Raw genomic sequence first — 21,211 nt, forward strand, 5'->3', positions numbered from 1 at the left:
ATTTCTGATTTCCCCTGAACTAACCCAAACCCTGACAGAGTCAGGAAAGGCTGATAAATCAAGACCGATAATGTAATTATTGCTGTTTATGCTAATGTCATTTATGAAACCTTTGTCTTGCTTGTTTTTTTCGAGTAACAAGCCAGCATCTCCACTCATTTGTTAGTGAAGATCAGTCAGGAAGAAGAACTCTGCTTCAACCCGGCCTTGGTCTGTATATTTTTGATGCTTCACGCAGCCTTTAATCGTCATGTCTAGCGTGTGTGTAATATATATGACAATTAAACTATTGGTACATATAGCAACTGTGCTCATGGCAGCTTTATCAGACACAACTTACATTGACCATCATATATACGGTAGATAATTTAGCGTCTCAGCTTCAGAAATAAAGAAAAAAGAAGTGTCCTCAACATTAGACCACTTGCTTTTATTCCCAGCTGTCATCATTTAATGATAAGATGTTTGAATCATTTATTTAATCAGTACGCCAACATCACTAATGCTAACTCGAACAGCCACAAAGACATACCTATTATTTCATAGATTGCTTTAAAAACTTAATGCAACTGTAAGCGCGGATCAAGTATTCTATAAGTGGTCACTTCACACGGCAGCATCAACGAACAAAGACTGGAAAATGTTTTTAAAGAACATGGACCACACAAACAGACGTACTCCTTCAGCCTGTGCTGTTGAGAGTCACTCACCGGTGTTTAGTTCACCTGCCAGCGCGGCTGAACAGGCCCGCTGTTGTCGTTCCTTGGTGCTGAAGCACCGTGCCATTACATTTATAGATTTTCTCTTTGATGGGATAATTTGGTCTTTATATCTCTCACAAATGAAGTGATCCTCAGCGCTCCTCGTGTGGCGCCGTGTGCAGGGCCCATTTTCAAATGCGGTTAATTGCATTCGAAAAGAATCAATGATACTTTCGGGTTGACAATATCATTCTTTTAATGTCACTTAATTTCCTCAGTGAAATGATTACATCAATAGCCTGGAACCCCTTTCTATCTCACAGCGTGAATTAAACTATTAAGGACAATAATTACGCACGTGTAATGGATGGGTTTGGTAGATGCAGGCCGGTCTCCGTCCAGGCTGTCATTCATTCATTTAAAAAAATTACACCATCCCTCTGGGATAAATAAATAAATTCTGCTACAGCTTCGTGGTGTCCTTGTTGTGAGTTAGCCCTCCCTCTAGTGGAGGTGATAGATTTTGTGTGTGTGTGTGTGTGTGTGCGCGCGCGCGTGTGTGTGTGCTGTCAGCTGCTTTCACACACAGCTGAGTCAGTCAATGAAGAGAAATGAAGAGAAAAAAGCTTTCACAAAACAGCACGTTCCCAGAGCCTTTTAATCAATTGCCTCCAACATAAATAAACTCGAGTATTTTATCAGTTTCCCCCTTTTGACGCTGTTTCCGGAAGCAGCATTTGGTTTATTACATTTCACACCCCCACATCCTAAAAAAACAACCAAAGAATGTACGGACAATCTATATTTCCAACTCAAATAGGCCCCCAACAAAAATCAAATTGGCTTCGTAATTCAGAGAAAATGGGACACAATTTAACAACGCAGCTAAATTATACATGAACAAAAAGTTACACAGAATGCAGCAGCATTAAAGTCACATTTCTGGCATTCCTCACCGACACGCATCGCACCTTTCCCCCCTGAATTAGACCCGACCCCCCTCCTCACTCCGCCGGAGACCGTATTTCGTTGGGGGTGTTTGGTTTACCCACTGGGTGCGCACCGGAGGAGGAGTTGACGGTGTGGCTGTGGTTTGTTCGAGTTAAACGGCGCGCTCAGGCACACAGAGCCACACCAACCGGCACCAGCAGCAGCACCGGCGCCGGCAGCAGGACTTCAACAACCGGGAGGCTCACGTCTGCCCCGCGCTGCCCTCCGCCGAGGATGAGACATGTCATGTCGGCGTCAGGTACACCACAGCAGCCGCTCAGACACTTTGCACGGCGCACCAACTTTAGAGCCTTTTCCCCAGCGATTTGGAAATTAGTGTCGACGCACCTGTGGCTAATTGAAGCGGCGTGCACGAGGACCGAGCTCGCGGAACCGCGAGGGCAAAATTTCATCGCGTCACATTATTGATTTAAGCTTTAAATTGTACTCAGAGTTAAAGTATTTGGAATTTATCTCAACATATTGGGAAGAATTGTTACTAGTTGACCACTGGCAAGGTGGAATAATTTATGTAGGCCTCTTTACAAAAACGTCATATAAAGTTCGTGTTTAATCTCTGAAGATTAATCCGGTATCATGTTAAAATTTTAACTTCCGGTAATTGAATTTGTTCCATCATTTTCTTATCTTGATATAATTTGACAGTAATTCACATCTCAGCCAGACTTCTTAGTCTTTTCCACTTTTGAAATCAATTTAGTTTTATCATGCATATAGTGCGCGTGCGTGCGTGTGAGGTTCAAACCCACAGGTATACATGCAGGTGTGAGATGAATGCAAATGCTCCAAAAACATTTTTTTTAGAAATCGCAATCATTAAAAAACAAACAAACAAAAGTTGGAGAATAAATGAGCTGCTCCCGTTCGTCACACTCCATCAAGCGCCTCACGCCACCTGTGATCGAGTGTTCGCCCGGCGCGGCTCAATTCTTTGTTTGTATCGGATCCCTTCCTGTCAAACCAACTGTCACTCCACATGATTTGTTTCATAACTGAGCCGGTGAGAATCAACGATAGCAGCAGCGGCGGCGTGTTTGGTGCTTGAAAACCTGGAGACGCCAGAGAAAAACCTGCAGACGTGTGATGGCTGACGGCTCCCTGAATTAACCAGTGCTGAATAAGCAGTTTTGCTGTTTGTTGGGGTTTTGTGCCGCTGTGTTGGAAAGTTTTACGCTTCTGATTTTAAAGATTTCGCCTCCAAACCACAATGACATGATGGAAGTGATGTAAAAGTGTGTGATTTCCTCCCACAGATGTGTTTTATCCCTGTATCATATGCTGGGATTTATTTTGTCCACCGAGCGTTTAATCTGACAACTGTTCTCGGACGCTTTTACCAGAGAAAGAGGCCAGACGCTGCGTGACGATTCCCACCACTGCTGCACATCAGTAGGGCCGCGATGATCAATGAGGGGTTGCGTGATGTTTTTGCATCGATTATAGAAACGTGAGCGGTTAAATGGAACTGGAATCCTCTCTGAGGGCTGCACTTCTGCTGCAGCAGGGAAAATTGAGGACCGCAGAGCAATGCCACGCGTAGTTTCGCGCTCAAATCTGTCTGGTTCCCTCTTTTCACCAACCATCGGACACCTCGGGAGTTTTGGAGAAGCGGACAGGTTGTTCTGTTCGGCTCAGCTGAGCGCCAGCCGCGCTCGGCCTGCCGGCACCTCCACTGAGATGCCACGGTAAGCTTTGTTCTTCCAATGTCAGGATACGGTAACGCGGAGACCCTCGCCGTCTGTGAAATGGTATCTGCATTCTCGGCATTCTTACTGAGCTCGATCAACAGTGAAACACAGGCGGTTCTAATGCCGGGGTTACAGAAGACAGGGCTGGATTTTACGCCGCTTTAGGGAGCGCTGGGCTTCCAGAATATGACTTATGGTGTGAGGTCATGTCTCACAGGTGCTGAAAGATTTCTCAGTGGAAACAACAGTGCGGGAGCTCATCATACACACTCAATGTGTGTCGTAAGAGTTCGTTTGAAAGGCGTTTTATTTTCATTTTAGGTTTGCTTTGTCGCGTGATGGTGGACTTTGACCGCTTCCGTCCATTTAAAATTCTATTTTTGTCTCTGTAGTGAAGCAGCGAAGCGCTACAGCGTTCCCCCCACTGTTGGAGGACATGATCCAAAGGACCGCGAAATACAGCTTAGATGCTATTAAAATGTCTTTTTAAAGGGAGATGATGAAGTTTGACTGGTGAAAGCCCAGCACCTTCGCGCACGCACGTCCCAAATCTCCCAAAACAACGAGCACCATCACGACGCTAGTTATTCAACGGAGACCAACATGTTGTGATCGACCTAGCTGACCGCTGTTAATGGGAACGGCCGCTTGCTCTGGGTCTGTACGGCTCCTTTGTGTGAGTGTGTGTGTGTGTGTGTGTGTGTGTGTGTGTGAGTGTGCGTGTGCAGAGCAGGCGAGCGCTGGGATCCCTCCTCCTCCGTGCTCTGCCGGCCCCTCTGTCGCTTTAAGTCCTGCCCCTCGGAGCCAGCCAACAGCAGCTGTTCCATATTCATCAAGCCCTCGAGTCTTAAAGAGCCCTATCCCAAGCATGGAAAGAGTCATTCCTCTCGCTCACCGCTCTCATGCTCTCTCCATCTTCGCGCTCATCCCACTGCTGCCTGCGCACCCCTCTCGTTCTCTCTCCCCCCTCACCTCTCTTGTCTCTCCGTCCCTCCTCCTCTTCTCTCTCCGCGTGTTTCCGTGACACACACACATTCACCGACATACACTCGGCCACTTTCTCTCTCACTCATATATACATAAACACACGCGCTCGCACACACACAACACGCACATGCTCCTGCACACGCAGCCACTCATCAGAGGCCGACATACCTGTGCAGGCTGGGGGGAGCGGTGCTGCGGGGGCTTTTCTGGCAGCGTTGTCTCTGAGTTTGCTGTGCTGTCATTTAGGGAAGAAGCGGCTCTCAACTCTTTTCTCTTTTCTCTTCCTCTCATTCCTGGAATGCTAAAACTGGACTGATGGACATTTCAGAACTTTGCCTTCCAGACCCTCTCAGCTATCATAACCAGTAGGTGCACCTTGTTTCTTTATTTCTTATTAATCCCTCTGCTGTGATTCTCTTTCATTTCTCTTGCCTTGCTTTCATTTACTGTCATTTCCTGCCATTTTCAAAACTCCTTTTGTAGTTTTTCCTTCCTTCTTTCCCAGAACTTTGCCCCGATCTTCTTTTCCGCTCACACTTTTTCGGACCGTTATTGTTTTAAATCAGTTCGGAGCTGCGTTGGGAGGGGGCAGGTGCAAAAGTCTGCCGCGGTAATGCTTCTTATATCCTGCCTCTACATTCAGAGCACGGTTGATTGATTTCACCCACGTTTCTAAAAAGGGTGTAATGTTTTTTCTCTTCTCCTGCACTGAAGGACTCCCCCTGTCCGCTCGGGTTAGCAGGCTGTTTGCTGATAGCTTTGTTTGAGGTTGGGCCACCCAGGCGCAATTATAATATTTTTTTAAGGAGATGAGATTAGAGTGAATCTCTGGAATTGGATGGGATGAATTGCGGTAATATTTAAGGGAGCGGGGAACCTCGCTGAGCAGGTCTGTCCCAGGCAGACACGCAGGCGAGCTGCCCCCTCCGCCCCTGACTGCTGTCAGTCTGAGTCTTCACACAGCACCCCCACTCCAGAAATCCACTGATCAAGTACAAAAAGCTCCTTAAGTTGCTGGCATTATTTACTTGTTTTATTTTATTTTTTAGGATAAATCGCCTTTTTAATTCCGTATTCATTTGCTCTCTTATGTTCTCCTTTAGCCTGTAAAAATCCTGATCTAAAGCAGGGTTGTTTACCATTAATGTCCAAGTCCGAATCTAAAAAAACGTTGATATTTTCTAATATGTTTGTAGGTTTTCCCCATCAAATGAGAAACATGTGATAAGATAGTTGGAATTCGTGGATAATCTAATATTTAAAACTGTTGAGGTGTCTGTTAAATCTGCCTGTTAGCTGACATCTATTAATTTTTCTTTTTTCCAATTCAACATTTAAATGCAATTCTTCTCTGTTCAAAGTTAAATTAATGTGGACTTTGTAAAACCTTCCCAATCCCTCAGCAATATTTAATGATTTTGTGATTTTAAAAAGCTGAAAATAGATTTCAAAGCACAAAATGTAAATAATTGCTTGTTTCTGAGTTGTTTTGACTCTAGTTAATCCATTTAAAAAAATATTTTCCATAATATATTCATAGTGTCGTAAATAAGATCTTTTAAGAAATTGTATTACATCTAAACATTTAAAAACAATATTTTAAAGTTATGCAGGGTAATCTCCTTTCAATAATAACATGAACTTATTCCCTTTAAATGCCCATTAATACAAAACACTTTTTAAAAAGCCAGTAACAGTGTATTTCTGTCGCAAAATATATTTTCTAATACTTTTTGTTTATTTTGTATATTGTACAGAAAGAATTTCTTTAATAGGCAGGTCTATTCTATTCTATATAATCATTTATGTTTAGATTTAAATCCTGTTTGTACACAATGGCAACTTCCTTTAATGTATTTAATAGTAATGAAAACATTAACTGTTGCTGTGTTCATGACCTTTCCAATAAATTTCCTCATGCTGATCTCAAAAAGAATAACAGCTATTCAACAACTGTTATGTTAAAGTCTGTTTTATATATTTATCAGCTCAGATTTCTGAAACTGAGTTACAATTTAACTGAGCACAAAATTCGGCGAGCACATGCTGGATATTTCAGTGATTAATTCATCTATATAGGATTAATGTATATGTGCACTTACAAAATGATTCATTGGACAGTATTGATCAATATAAAATTACACTTGACAACAATGAGTTGCATCTTATATTGCTATAAATAATAATTCAGTCAATAATTCAGTGATTTACAATATACCTCAACATCTTATGTAGCTTATTGATCTTATAAATATTTTAGTTTTGGACATAAATCTGGCCTGTTGCAATAGTAATGCTAATCCATAAATTGCCACTGTCCTGATGACATGTCCCTGTAGTTACGCTGTTATTAGTGGGATCTCTCTGCTGTTAATTGTGCTCCCGCGGTGGCTCTCGGCCGTATTTTCAGCCCCTCACACTAGGCTGGATGTGGCCGTGATGCTCTGGTGAGAGGATCAGTGGGACGTATATTCTCCCTGTAATTAGCGCAGCAGTGTTGGAATCACTGGGGCAGGCTGACCTGAGGACAGTTACCTCTGGAACAGACAGACGCTCCTCTTCTATTTTTGATCAAGTGCCATCCTTTATTCTTTGACTGTAAATTGGGACTCATTACACTTTTAATCACTTTAGCTGGACTTGTCTGACTCACAATTGGCCTCGGTAGCCGCAGCGGGACGAGTGACAGGCGTCTGGCTGGTGTTGCGTCGCAGCAGCGATTCCACCCTCTCAGCCTGTGCTGAGCCTTGTCAGTCTGAGTTTTCCCTGTGCTCGCTGGAGTACGCACGCTGAGCGGCGGTAAATTGAGATGTGACTTCTCTCCGCTTCTAAATGTTCCATCAACACCCTCATTTTCCTTGAGCTCAGACAGAGCTGCTGCTTTCAACTAACAAAGCCATCCAGATTCCTTTCATGTAATATGAGCTTTTTCCATGGTCCCCCCCCCCACCCCAGCCCAGCAAAACAGACGGAAGTTTGCAGCCCTTGATGAATTAGATTTCAATTTATTTGACTTTATTCCCAGCTTGCTGCATTAGAGCCTGCAAACACTCACAGGAGTCCGTCTGTTTCTTATTAGGTTTGGGAGAACAAGGCGAGGGAATTGCATTAGTGGATCTTAAGTTAAAAGCTCTTTGCTCTTTGACCAAGTGTTTCATTGTTATTAGGTTAATCAGATTTTTGCTGTCTTCATCGAGATGCTATCACAGGCTAGAGGCAGCGGTGGGTAACCAAAGCGGTCGTGCACAGACACTGTCCAGATGGGATCAGCTTACGGTAATTTGGTTTCAGAATACATTACCAGAAGAGGCTCTTGGCCGAGCGCGGCCGCCCCGCTATGAGACGGGAGCTGGGGTCTTCTGTAACTGCAGCATCCAGCCCAGCTGAGCAGCCAGCCCACCTGTCCCACTCCCACCCTCCTCATCTTAGCAGTGCTTTTAGGAGGTGTTGGTAAGCTTTTGTTTTTAAAATGTCACTCATCTCTGAATCCTTCTTCCTTGTGCCAACAGGGCTTTCTTGTCAAATTCATTAGAGAGATTCCTGAGTCCACTGGCCGCGCTGGAGTCCTCTCATTTCTGGTATCTAGTATCATTACTTTCACTGTAAATATGTCGCTCCGCTCAGGCAGAGTGGGTGGAGGGTGGAGCATGTTAGTCCAGGCCAAATGGGGATGCAGAGTGTATTGACATTCTCTGGATGTTCATTGTTCTGTAGCTTCAGAGGTAGTCACGCTAACTGTTGTGGAGCTGCCGCTATCATTTCTTCACTTCTCTAGATTTAAAGTCCAATTTATTATTTTCTGCACACCCTTTAAATTCCATACTTTCTAGCAACACAATAGCACGCAACATTCACTTTTACTTTGTGATATCCTACATTGTTTCTGTAGCTCACGCTACAATTATTCCTCATCTGATGTCGGGCCTTAATTTTCATGTTTCTCAACATCCACCACCTGCACCAACCATCCGGGCCTGCATCCCCATGCTTTTTCATCCATTGTAACCTTGGACGCCTCCACAGCAGTGTGAGAATCTGTTTAAAAATAACCGGGTCCATTAGTTTGGAAGGATAATGCTAGCCTATGTGGGCTCTCATGCCCTTGTGGCAGCAGAGTGCTATCAGTGACACGGTGCGTCAGCACTTCTTCCTGTTGCTCTAACACTGAAGGGCTCCTCCTCATTTCCACACGTGCATGTATGCACACGCGTACGACGCAAACGCACACGGGGAAATACTGAAGAAATCAGCAGGGGGGGTGGGGGGTTGCACATCAAGTTTGCGATCGCAACAGCACTGCGGCTTTTAAAACTAAGCCAGAGAAGTTGTTGATTCTCACATTCCCACATGTTCACATTATGCGCCCAACTATACGAGCGTTTATCAGGAAAGGCTATTGATATTGAGCGGCCAGTTGTTTGAAGGTTATGTTTTGTAGCAGTAATTGAAATGCAAAATAACATTAGGATCGATGCTTAGCTTTGTTTATTTATGAAATCAATATGGAAACTGTCCGTCACAGTCGCTCTCTGGTTCCCACCGACGGCTTGATCAAGTCCTCCTGGCCGCCGGGAGCCGTGCGCACGTCTTAAATTTGATGGTTTTTAATTTTATTTGTCAGGGTAGTATTAAAACGTGTACAAAGCTCCCAGTCTGCAAGTTTGACACTGTTTCCATGGTGACAGTTGCTGTTATATGGGCCTGCCTGTCACTCATCCCTTATCTGCCCAAGGGAAGCAGATGTTACCAGTAACCAGCCAGTAACGCGGCGCCACTTCAGGCCCGTTTCTGCGCACTGAACATAATTTCTTATTGATATATCTGCTTCTCTTCTGCCACGTCAAATATGGAGCCCTCATGTTGTCGCGGTGCAGGGGACATTTATGTTCAATCCCACTCCTGCAAATCAGAACCTCTCGCTCGACAAAACGATCATTATTTATAAATGTTTGTCATTTTAGCAGACTACATAACATCTTGATTTTAAAATGTGTGTGTGTTTGTGTGTGTGTTGGACCTGTCACTGGGAGATCTTCCCTCCCAGTACGATCAGGGACACATGAATGTCTGATGTGCATGTTTATCTTTTTACTTGAGACAACTTATATCAGGGAATATTCAGAGAGTTTAATTATTCCTGAACGGTGTGATGGTGGACACAAGCGTATAAATCAGTCGGGCCCACCTGCCTCTTTATTACCAGCACTATTTATGGGAAATGTGTGACAGCTGGTAGAGATGAGCCTGTAAAAGGCTGGAGGCTGTTGCTGCCGCGCGTGTGTGTGTGTGTGTGTGTGTGTGTGTGTGTGTGTGTGTGTGTGTGTGTGTGTGTGTGTGTGTGTGTGTGTGTGTGTGTGTGTGTGTGTGTGTGTGTGTGTGTGTGTGTGTGTGTGTGTGTGTGTGTGTGCGCACTGCTGCTGTGGCGGAAAAAGTCCTGTTGTGTTGTGAGTTAGTTCAGTTTGGAGCCGTTTAAATTGAACGCTTAATGAGCGTATAAATCTGAGTGAAATTGTGGCGCGTAATGGTCTCGTCATATAAGACATGTGATTGAACTTAAATGATAAAAAAAAAAATCAAATTTTTATTCTGCCGCGTGGTTGTGCATGCTAATTTGTTTGTTGCTTCTTTCTGTGAAAATGATGGAAGCAAGATGGCTTCTTTGTTTAGCAGGTATAGACCCCCCCCCCCCCCCAAACAAGAAGAGCCTATCAGAGGAAGATTAATGAAGTAATTTCATGCATGGCTCCGTGCCTCTGTCCTGCTGAACACACACTCACTGTGTCTAAACCTTTGATTTACAGTGGACTGTGTTAAATAGCCTTAACCCTTTCGAAAAATATATATATATATATTTTTACCTTTATCGACTATTAATTTATTATAACAGGTATGTGCAAATATAAATCTAAGAAGCATAGAATAATAAAAGGAAAGGAAATCAAGGACAGATCAGGACAGATCATTGAGCATTCAGCTTGTTAATCGCCATCAACTTTCAAAACTTTAGTCATTCTTGATTAGAGTTATTCAAGCTGCTTTTAGGCCACAGCAACTAAAACTATTTGATTGAAATATCTTTACCAAGAAGGGAGTGTGGCCGGTGCAGCCCAGACAGTTTACGTCAGACCGACAGCACTATCAGAACGCCTCTCCTTCCTGCCAGCAGCGTCTCAAACAGGAAAGAGTAAGAAGGGGATCAATAGATGTGATCTGCTTCTTGGCCGGCGTGATCTGGCGTTGCTGCTGCAGCACGCGGCTCATGTTGTCATACTGGAGTGAGCTCATGGCTTTATAAAGACTACAGTGGCTTCACAGCTAAATATAATCCTCTGCTGGAGAATGAAAAACTTAATTGCCCCGGCCACGGAGCAGTACGGTCCCTCCACTGGTAACCCTGTACGGACCCGTAGCCTATGGACTATTGATCTGAGGCCCCTCTCTCCTCATTGGTATAATAAACCCAGCATTCTCCCTCTTCTCTCCCTCCATGTATCGCTTACTTGGTCTTTTCCTGTTTTTCTATCCCTTCCCTTTTGTTTGCCGCCATAGATTTGCACATCATAAATCTCTGTCAGCTTCTCTGAGTGTCTGGCATATCTGTTAATAACAAGAGCCCTCCCTACTCCTCTGATCCCCCCCCCACCCCCAGCTCCGTCCTCCTCCTGCCAGAGCACAGCATGACTAATGAATAAGAAATTCCAAAATTAAGGGCCTCTCTGTCATAGGTTAAAATTGGTCCCTATTGAACGGCAGCTTTGCCTTCAGCTGATCCACATTAAACACTCCCCTGCTATATTTCCATTATTCATACTCCATCTGCAATACAAACACCCAGACCACTGCGGGCATCACTTGTATTGCCCCAAGAGCCTTTTTGTCCGTATTCCCTCGATGGCCATTAACCTAGAACCAGTTAGCCGAAAAGCCATCCTCCAAATTTGAGGTTTATTTTGGGATCCGCTCCCCCCATCCCCATCTCGCGCTCGGAGCCTCAGTCAGGTTTTCATGTACGTATTCCCCTGAGGGAGCGAACACAAAGCACCCTTGATGGCACACACACACTCCAACGTGTATTTTTGTGATTAGTTTGGCTTTTGAGAATTTCAGTGTGGCGTCTGTGGTGCTGGGAAAAAAATGAGTCCTTGATTGTGCGTTGGAGGAGTAAGAGGTAGCCTCGGCCCCTTGAGGAGAGGTTAACGCGCAGGCTGCCACTGGGTTCTCTGTCTGCGCTGGGAAACCGAGCCAGGCTCCGCGGAGGTCTGCTAGGAGCTAATTGAGTTCGTCCTACCAGCGCTGACTCTGGGGCCAGTGGCTTATCAGGCCACATCGCCCAGGGCCCCTCTAGAAAGAACTGCCCCTACCAGGGCATCTGATATCACCATCACCCCGCCCGCAGATGTCGACCCCTGCCTCCTCCTCCCACCCCTTCCCCTGCATTCACCCAATTTTTGTCGCGGACCAGGAATGTGACACTCCAGGATGAGGTTAGCAAACGTTGCAAAATTGGGTTTTTCGTCGTCTTTCGGCCTCCAGAGTGAAAAGGGCAATAAAAATTATGGAGTCGAAGATCAAGCGCAGATTTGTGATCCGTGTATGGAAGAGTTGAAAGAGTGGAGCGTTTCTCCACAGAACAGTGGAGAAGAACCGTGATCTCCTGAAGTGCAGTAGGAGACTCAGCGTAGGAATACTTACAAATTGGCTCAATTAGATCCTGAATGTTCTACACCTCAGCAGGGACACGGAATGTTCACGGTCCTGCTTGCAGGCAAGCGCTGTGCTGAGATGTGAGGGAACGAACTCCACGGTTCTTCTCTCAGAAGGAACAGCAAGTGCAAGACAAGCTGCCAGATCATTAGGACAGCTAATCCTGGTCGCAGCAGTACCAGAGGAATGATATTAAGGATCTGAAATTCCGTTGGGGGGGGCCAGGTGGAATCAGATTAAAACCAAACTGCCCAGTGTGCGTTTGCAGGCCCGTAACCCACGACTCAGCATGAATTTTGATCGGTACAAAGGGAACAAAAGGAGGAAGAACAGAGAAGGAGTGGTACTCTATTTTAGATGAGCACTGCTTCTTTGGGCAGCAAGGGAGCAGAATGGAAAATACTTTCATTGAGAAAGGAAGCGGGACAAAGCTGAAGATTTCCATGATCTTGCCAGCCCGGCGGAAACCCTTTCCTATCTGCTCTTACTGTGGACCCCACAAGCTAATTAGTACCTGCTCCACATATTGAATTATTTATTACAATTGCTGCTGTCAAATTATTTAATGTTCATAATTCATGTTGCCTCACAATTGTAGTTTTACATTTAAATTGGAACTGTCTCGTTAGAGATTACTCATATTTATTGAAATATTTTAGGCTGTTTGATTAATCCATCAGGTTCAAGTGGTTAGTATTCCCCTAGTGTCATTAATCAATATATACAGGCTTGTTTAAAGCACACGCATAGCCGTGGCATAAAGTGTCATAGCACAATGAGTTAAGATGGTTCTAGACAGAACATTTATTATAGATGACCACACGGAGCTGGAGGCGAAACAGTTAAGACACTTATGCAATTATGCTAAGTGTCACCCTGAAGGTGGCCTTTGAACCGGGGTTAAGCTCACTCTGAATTTGTGAAATAAAAGCTAAATGGAACCATCTTGTGCGCCTGCGTTTTAATATATTGCCTTTAATAAGCCAAGTGCAAGTGCCCCTATCACACAGGTGCTCATATCCATCTGAAACGCAGAACATATAGCAGACAAACACGGAGCTGTGCATTCATCTACGAGGATGCAATCTGCTTTCCTTATCAACAGCAGCGAGTTCTGTTTTAGAACAGCATGAATTTTTTTTTTTTTTTTTAATTCAGACTGCACGGACATTTAAGAATGTGTAAAAAAAAAAACAAAAAAAAAACTTAATTTTGAATCCATGCTTGCTAGCAACATTAAACGCTTTGCTTGATTTAATAGCTACAACAATGGTGGTAAAGGAAAGTCTAGCACCGTGATATTTTTAGGTTTTATATAGTAAAGGCTTAATATTGCGCGTTTTCTAGAGTGCTCAGCCGAGGGCTGACTGCACAAGGTCAACCGTTTTAACAGGGGGCATTTTTTTATTATTTATTTTAGCAGTTAACCTTTTTTGTAAATTTCCAGAAGTGGTCGGCACCTGGAGCTCCAATGAATATACATGACAGCGGGGAAGGAAACCTGGGAATGAGATTTAATTTGACACATTGACCTCCATCTTCCTGGGCCTAGGAAGCTAGGGTGAGAAAATAAGGCTGACCCGCTGACCCTTGGGTACCAACCCCTCCGTCACCCACCCTCACAATTAAATCAGAGAGCAGAAGGCTGCCCGGCCGATAGGGGACACGGTGTCTGTGTCTTCCAGTTTCCTCTGAAGCGCTCTCAGAACGACCATCCAATCAGGTTATACTAAAACTCCCAATCTTCATGCGTTGATGGTAAACTATGGTATCAAATATGTAAATATTGCCATTAGTTGGCAATATGCTAATGCTACTCCTGTGCTAAGGCACAACTTGGGCTGTCTGCTGCCATTCACGATGAGCCCCTGTCTAGATTTGCATAAGCCATGCAAGGTGCAATTTTGTTAATGCAAGCAAGTGCAAGTGACCTTTCACCCCCTCCGTGATGCCTAATGCAAAGGGATGTGTGTACGTACGCCTGTGGCCTCGCCTTGACCCCGAGACGTCACTATATCCACCCTGCATCTCCACCACACACAGTTGTCCTGCACCTCCAGTAGTCCTGGAGTCAGGAATGTTTTTTTGGTTGTTCTTTTTTCTTTGTGTTGTTCTGCTAGTACAATTTAAAGTTAGGGTTATAGGGTTGGACTGATATAGATTTATATCAAAAAGGAAGGCGTGCTTTTTGTGCACTTTAGGCGGCTTGTGTTGTAGCATCATATTGCATGTTCTCCAAAACACAGTTATTAGGCAGACAGTGAAAAAGTCAATATCTTACCATCATGTTTCCTTTTGGTTGACTGCTGACTCAAGGAGACAAGCCAAGGTCCAGTCTGCTCTTTAAACTATAGAGAGACTCCTGTGTGTGTGTGTGTGTGTGTGTGTGTGTGTGTGTGTGTGTGTGTGTGTGTGTGTGTGTGTGTGTGTGTGGTTATTTGAGTGCTCTGTCTCCCTCTCCTTTTATCAGCATCTCTCTTTGACTGTCTTTCCTTCTGTGGCGTGTTGGTGCACCTGTGTGTGGACGTGCACGGTGTACGTGTGTGTTATCCGTACACGGGAGCACTTTCCCAGCTGCTGTGCCGTGTGGTTAATGAAGCACTTACAATCCTCCCTCTGGTTCAGTCAAGGTTAGGACACACTGGGATGGAGAACAATAAAGAAAGTGACTCACAAAGGAAAAACATAAATAATAAATCTATAGATATGCTTTGTTTTGGAATTTGACTTGACTATTTTATATGTTATCAGTTGTCTGTGTAAAGAAAGCATTTTATCTAATTTCTAGCATGTTTTTTGCTGAGGTTCATTCTTCTGCTAATCTTCCTCGTCTCTTCCTCCTCACATCTCTTCCAGGCTACTGAATAGAATGGCCGCTGATGACCGGCACCTGCCCTCCAGCTGTGGGTCCTACATCAAGACGGAGCCGTCCAGCCCCTCCTCGGTCATCGACACGGTCAGCCACCACAGCCCCAGCGGCAACTCGGACGCCAGCGGCGGCTATGTCAGCACCATGAACAGTCACTCCAACGGCCTGGACTCCCCTCCCATGTTCACCCCCGGCGGGCTCGGCGCCAGCACCTGCCGTAAACGATATGACGACTGCTCCAGCACCATCATGGAGGACTCGTCCATAAAGTGCGAATACATGTTGAACTCCCTCCCCAAGAGGCTGTGCCTGGTCTGTGGAGATATAGCCTCGGGGTATCACTATGGCGTGGCCTCTTGTGAGGCCTGCAAAGCCTTTTTTAAAAGGACAATCCAAGGTATTTTCCCTCTTACCTCCCCCACCCGACCAACACTGAGTACTGACTTATTTCATCCCATGATGCTGTAATACATGACATAAAAACATCCTCTACACCAGAGCCCTTTGACCTCTGAGAAACACAAAAACATACTCACAGCACGTTACGATGTAGGCAGCAGCGGCGTGTTTTCTGAGATAAAAAAAAAAAGAAGGTCGCCTGAATATGCAGTTAAATCGATAACTTTTAAACACAGAGATGACATCATCACTCAAAGGTCAGATGTGTTTGGGTGGAGCGGCTTTTTCACCCAGATGTCTTGGGGGTGCGTCGGGGCACCAGAGAACACGCTTCCTTATTATTTCTGTCCCAATTGGCGTTCCATGGTGCGATGTGGGAGGGGCGACGGGGCGACAGGCTATCCGGGAGGCACCATGTATCACAGCATCTCATTAGAGAGGCAATGAAAGCCCCCCCTCTGTGAGGCTGTGCTCCACGTTCCAGATTAATCAGGAGGAGGTATTTTTGAGCCTGGAAAAATAAAAACGTGCACAGCTGCCCAGGTCTAAACCCTGTCAGCTTAGGAGAAAACAGGTGAACCGGGCCAAAGGGTGACAGTCTGGTAACATTAGAGAGGGTTTAAAGATAATAGGAATGTGATTTAGCACCGCTATTCATTATTTCTAGTTTAATTTTGAACAAGGAACAAATGCAGGTGTTACATGAAGGCCAGCCTGGCATGATAGGTGTTGATTTTGGACCTCCCAGCTCTATCGGCTTTGACAGTCTATGTACCTTTTGCGGGCAAACAAAAGCATTAGGCCAAATCCTTCTGTTTACCCTTGCTGCCGCTAGCAGCCTTGTTTATTGACAAAAGATGAATATTTTCTCCCAAGTAACATAACAGGGCCTTTGTCCTCACACCAAAAATGCACCGACTACAACACAATGAAACAGTAAAGAGGCCGAGAAGAGAAACAGACGTCTTAAGTGGAGCACTCGCCCGCCCGAACAATTAGGAGAAAGGTACATGGGAAAGATTGAAAGACCCTCTTTTTCTTGCCTCACTCTCCATTGTCGATTTGAAATCCCTCTCTTTCTCTTCTTGGAGGGCTGCCTGTAATGGAGCTAATCTGCCGTCGTTTGTCCGAGCCACAGGAGTTTTGTCAATAACAATCAGCGTTTGGAAAGTGTAATTAAGGCCGAGGCTTTTCATTAGGAAGAAGGGAGGGGAGCGTCTCTGGGGACGGGCATGCCAATTAGAAACTCAGGCACGCGTCGCCGGGTAATTTCAAGGAAAGGAGGGAAAAAACCCAGGACTTCTTTAGATTGGAGAGGGACCCTGCTGCTCTTTCAGAGGAGAGGAGGAGAGGCTTAATGGCATAATAATCAGACAGGGGTCCCAGGCAGAGACGGCAGGAGGACGCAGGGACTTTTTTTGGGGGGGGGGGGGGTGAAATCCTTCCAAAATGATAAAAAGACACACGCGCAGGATTGCTGGGGGAGAGCGGCAGTAAATGGCTGAATGTGGAGCCCTTGAAAGAATGAGAGGGTTGATGAGAACTGATTAATTAAAGGAATAACGAGGCAGTCAAGGGTGGAGTGTGAGACAGCCCTTTCTAATGAGACAAAAACAAAGGAGCTGTCTTTTTCTGCTCTTTATCACCTCGTTCTAGAGCACTTGGGGCCAACGGCGTGCTAATGTTAACTGTGTACATGGCTCACCTTGTGATATCACTGCCATATTTAGATTTATAATTATTTTGAATATGGTGATATGTAGTAGCCATGCATTTATTTATGTACCTTTTATTCATTGGAAAATTTCCTATTCGCTTCACTTCCTTCCTCAGCTCGCACGTCTTCAGCCGATGACCCTCCTTTTTCAACAGAAGCCCACAAAAGATCCATCTTCTGTCACCTATTCATCCACTGAAAAGCCCCTTGAACCTCTGCGTGGAGATAGTTGCATTAGTCAAGGCCAGGCCCCAAATGAATGTCAACTTGGATCTCCATCTATCCCAGAATGCTCCTGTGTTCATAGCTCCCTAATCATCCTGCCATTCCTGCACCTCACGTGCCCCACCAATCAAAAGCATAAATCCCTTATTGAACCCTGTTTTCTTCCCATTTTGAACCCAAGTGTAAAATTGCTTGAAAACCAACTGAACTCAGTGGCCTCCTTTTATATGAAGTAATAGACCTTGACAGTAAGCCTGTAAAAGTCAGTTTAGATTTTGATGAGAAATACCTGCCATTTTACTGTAATTTACTTACAAGACCTGACTTTCCCCTCTGTGCCCTGGCATGGGTCCTGAAAAGCCATAAAATAGATTGAGACAGATACTTATCAAGAGTAGAAGGAGGGAAATCTTTTTCTTCTGCCTCACGCTGTAATGTTATTGGTTACCAAACCATAACCTTTTTAAAGACAGATAAACCTGAGCAGGGGCCTCTGGTTAAAGGGGTCCCCACCAGCGTTCTTCATCTCTGAAAGTGAGACTGGGCTCGGTCAACAGGCCGGGAATCATTTCTGAATGACAGGTTTACAGTAAAATTCTACATCGGAACGTGATTTATCTTCTCTTTGGTTTTAACTGGAGCCATATCGCATTTCGCCATTGCATTTAAGAGCAATTGTTCTTTATATTGCAAGGATGTTATTGTAGATTAGCTAACAGAGGTACCCAAACCGTCCTCGACTAAATATAAACCCAACACGGAGATGAAAAAATAGTTAATCCACCGCTCTCGCTGCACTGAGCTACGACAAGCCTCCTGTGACAGGACATCAGACGCGCAGCGGCTCTGACGGGACAGGTGGACAGAGCGATGCATAAGCGCATGTTTGTTTTTCGTTTCTGGTGCGTTCTGTATCAGAGCGCTCGCCGTCTTAGCTATCCGCCAGGTGGGCTCCGCACACGTGTCCTCGGCACCCTTGAAAAAGGGAAGGGGAGGTGCGGAGGAACCTGAGCATCCTCAGGGACGCGCAGGTCAAACCCAGCTGGCTTGGACGGCAAACCAGCAACAAATCTGCACGTTTGGACCCTCGAGGTGTTCCCGAGATTGATAAAGGGAATAAATTCAGAGGAATTTATCAGATTTCCAAATAATCTGCAAGCTTATCGAAAAGCTACTTTGTGTCCTTGCAGATTGCCCAATGGTTAGCGTGTAATGAGAAGAGCAACCATAAAAGACCTCCATGAACTGATTCACAGCACACTGATTGCCTCCTGCCTTCATATGGGAAATGGCTCGGAAGATTATGGTCTTGTTCTGCTATGACAACAGAGAAAACAGACAGAGGAAAGACAATCAGAGCTCATCAGCCGCTTCCCTCACACCTTTATTTACCCCAGTCCCAAAGAGATGAGAATTAGCATAATGATCTCTACCCCAGATATAAGGAGGAATTTCTAATTATTTGTAACATCTTGGGACCCTCTGCTTGATCTGCCCAATAATGTTAACATAATTGCATAAGTTGTCAGAGGATGTTAGAGGGCTAGTAGAGGAATGCCAGCGGAATAATACGCAGCTCTCTGTTTTCTCCATGCTACCACGTGGAGTGAGGGTCAGAGATGTGGAGGGGCTTCATGTAATCATAATGTAGGATTCCTTCTTTCAATTAAAATTATTCATCTGGTCCATGCATGACGAGGTCTATGCATAAGTGGGTAAAAGTGCACTTTAATTACAATGAATGTAAATCTTGATTGAACAGAGGACTCCCTTTTTTCTGGGCTGATTAAACATTTAAAAGTAAAAAAAAAAAAGAGCCAAAGTTTAGAAAAATGCCAATGTCAAAAGCTTTCAGCACAAGGATGATTTAAATTCCTGGGCAGGAGCCCCCATTATATTCCAACCCTTTATTGAAAACCCCCTGAATACAGTAAAATGTAGGGAACTGAGGGGCACGACGGCGTGGCCTCAGACATCCTACCCTTTCTTTTGCTAATGCTAGACCGTACCGGAACGGGCTCTTTTATTGTCAGCCGAGGAAGTCGTCTTCATTGCTGGAATCAGACCCTACGGTTGAATAATGCATAAGCCTCTAGCCTGTACACTATGTAAATAGTCAACAGTAGTAACAGTGGTAACAACAGGCTTGGGTCTCTGGGAGTATTATGTAAAGTGGTCTGGGGCAGCGCGTCTGCCTCTCACGCCGGCTATTGCGGTGGTTGCAGGCCCTGCCGAGCGCAGGGGGACTGGCCCGCGTCCTGTGCCCTGAGGGGCCTCACGCAGAATTAATGAGGCCAATTTAGCATTGGTCCAGTGTGGCGTCCACTCATGGGTCCTCAAGGACTGTTGGAGCTTTACCTCCACAACACACCTCCTGCCGAGACACAACCTGCACACATGACGTTTCTGTGCCATTGTGTCTACTCCCGATATTGTGATGTAGCGATAACTGATCGTTTTCTTCTTTTTTTTTTCTCACCAGGTAACATAGAATACAGCTGTCCCGCCACAAATGAGTGTGAGATCACGAAACGGAGACGCAAATCGTGTCAGGCCTGTCGCTTTATGAAATGCCTCAAAGTGGGAATGCTGAAAGAAGGTAAGAAGAGTAAGAGAATTTTACATACTAATTTGTTCTTGCTCACGCGTCAACAACACAAATCCTCGCTTCTTGCGTCACAACAATAATGTGCATTTGAGTCGGGGACAGGAATATGCTGAACAGGGCGATCCTTTAGCCTGAGTAACAGTATTCCACCTGCAAAGGATCTGAGCAGGTCCCTGAGCACACAGTCTCAGCTCTCCCCAGCATATTGATCCACTAAATGTTTTCCGAACATCTCAGCTCTCTTCCTGTGGATGTTTTTTTAAAGTCACACCAACAGGGAATTCAGCGACAATTAAACATGCTTCCGATGGATTCGTCTGGCTGGCTCTTTCTGTCCCTCTCTCTATCTCCCTCAGAGACCCCCATGGCTCACCTGCTCTTTGGGGGTAGGGAGGGGGGGGTGGGGGACACCTGCAGTTTTCCTGCCGGTTCAGCCCTCAGACGGGCCTCTTCCTCGCTGGTCACTGAAAAAAGAGGCCAGACAAAATAATGAATAATGAAAGATATGTGGCTCGGGGGTGAAGTGGTGGTGTTATGTTTATTGAAGCCTCCTCTGGGAGTAGCTCCAGACTCTGTGAGGAAACATGTTTTTCTCAAGTGCTGATGGGTATGGGTCAGGTAGCACTTACGTTGTGGAAAGTATGAATATCACTTATGACTAATACGGCGGTCTGAACATTCAGACAGGTCAAAGGTCTGAAGTTACACTACACTTAATATTTAAAGCATACAAAGTGCAAAGAGATGAAATAAATGTAGGTATGCATGTGTGAGTCTAATTGCTTCAGAGGTTTGTTCTTGTAGTGATAGATTACACTGCTGCACCTCTGATATAGCATGTGTTCTGTAACCAAACATTTCAACAAACGTGATGAGATTAAAGCAGTTTGTTCCACTCAAACCATTGCAGAGTGTAAAGAGAAGATCAAAATGCCCAATTAAAATACACAAGTGGCTTTTCCACAGCATCCTACCAACTTGACTCTACTGGCTTTTGATGCGTCCCTCCTTCAGTGGCTTTTATGGCTGCGTAAAGAGCGTATGCAGCGGCGCCTAAAGCCAGCTAGAGTCATCGTCCGTATAGATCTCCGCACAGTAACAGAATCCTCTGGACTGCTTGAGGACTGATAAAACCACAGTGCCAGAAAGACACAGTAATCGCATTACTACCTGATGAAAAATTTATGCCAATATATCATATTATGGAATAAGAGACTGAAAAAATATGTACCCGTGGCTAGAAATGAATGACCAGTGTCAACCCATAAAAAAAGACAGAAAAACTTAAAAATGCAGACTTTG

At 45.0% G+C, this 21,211-nt stretch overlaps 1 protein-coding gene across 9 annotated transcripts in view; it reads left to right on the top strand.

The window, feature by feature from the left end:
• Window positions 1–1,759: 1,759 nt before the first annotated feature.
• esrrb (estrogen-related receptor beta) overlaps window positions 1,760–21,211 on the top strand; it is a 37,126-nt gene continuing 17,674 nt past the window's right edge. Inside the window, exons 1-5 of one of the 9 annotated variants that reach the window (XM_029832757.1) lie at window positions 1,761–1,950; window positions 4,716–4,752; window positions 7,897–7,965; window positions 14,948–15,357; window positions 19,784–19,909. In XM_029832757.1, coding sequence (XP_029688617.1) covers window positions 1,926–1,950; window positions 4,716–4,752; window positions 7,897–7,965; window positions 14,948–15,357; window positions 19,784–19,909 — 667 coding nt within the window. In that variant the 5' untranslated portion in view covers window positions 1,761–1,925. Of the gene's footprint in view, window positions 1,951–4,295; window positions 4,753–7,678; window positions 7,838–7,896; window positions 7,966–13,631; window positions 13,653–14,947; window positions 15,358–19,783; window positions 19,910–21,211 lie in introns of those variants that run through there. The other 8 variants (XM_029832760.1, XM_029832758.1, XM_029832762.1 and 5 more) reach the window with 8 other exon arrangements.

This window comes from Takifugu rubripes, chromosome 2 (assembly GCF_901000725.2).
Source record: "Takifugu rubripes chromosome 2, fTakRub1.2, whole genome shotgun sequence".
NCBI lineage: Eukaryota > Metazoa > Chordata > Actinopteri > Tetraodontiformes > Tetraodontidae > Takifugu > Takifugu rubripes.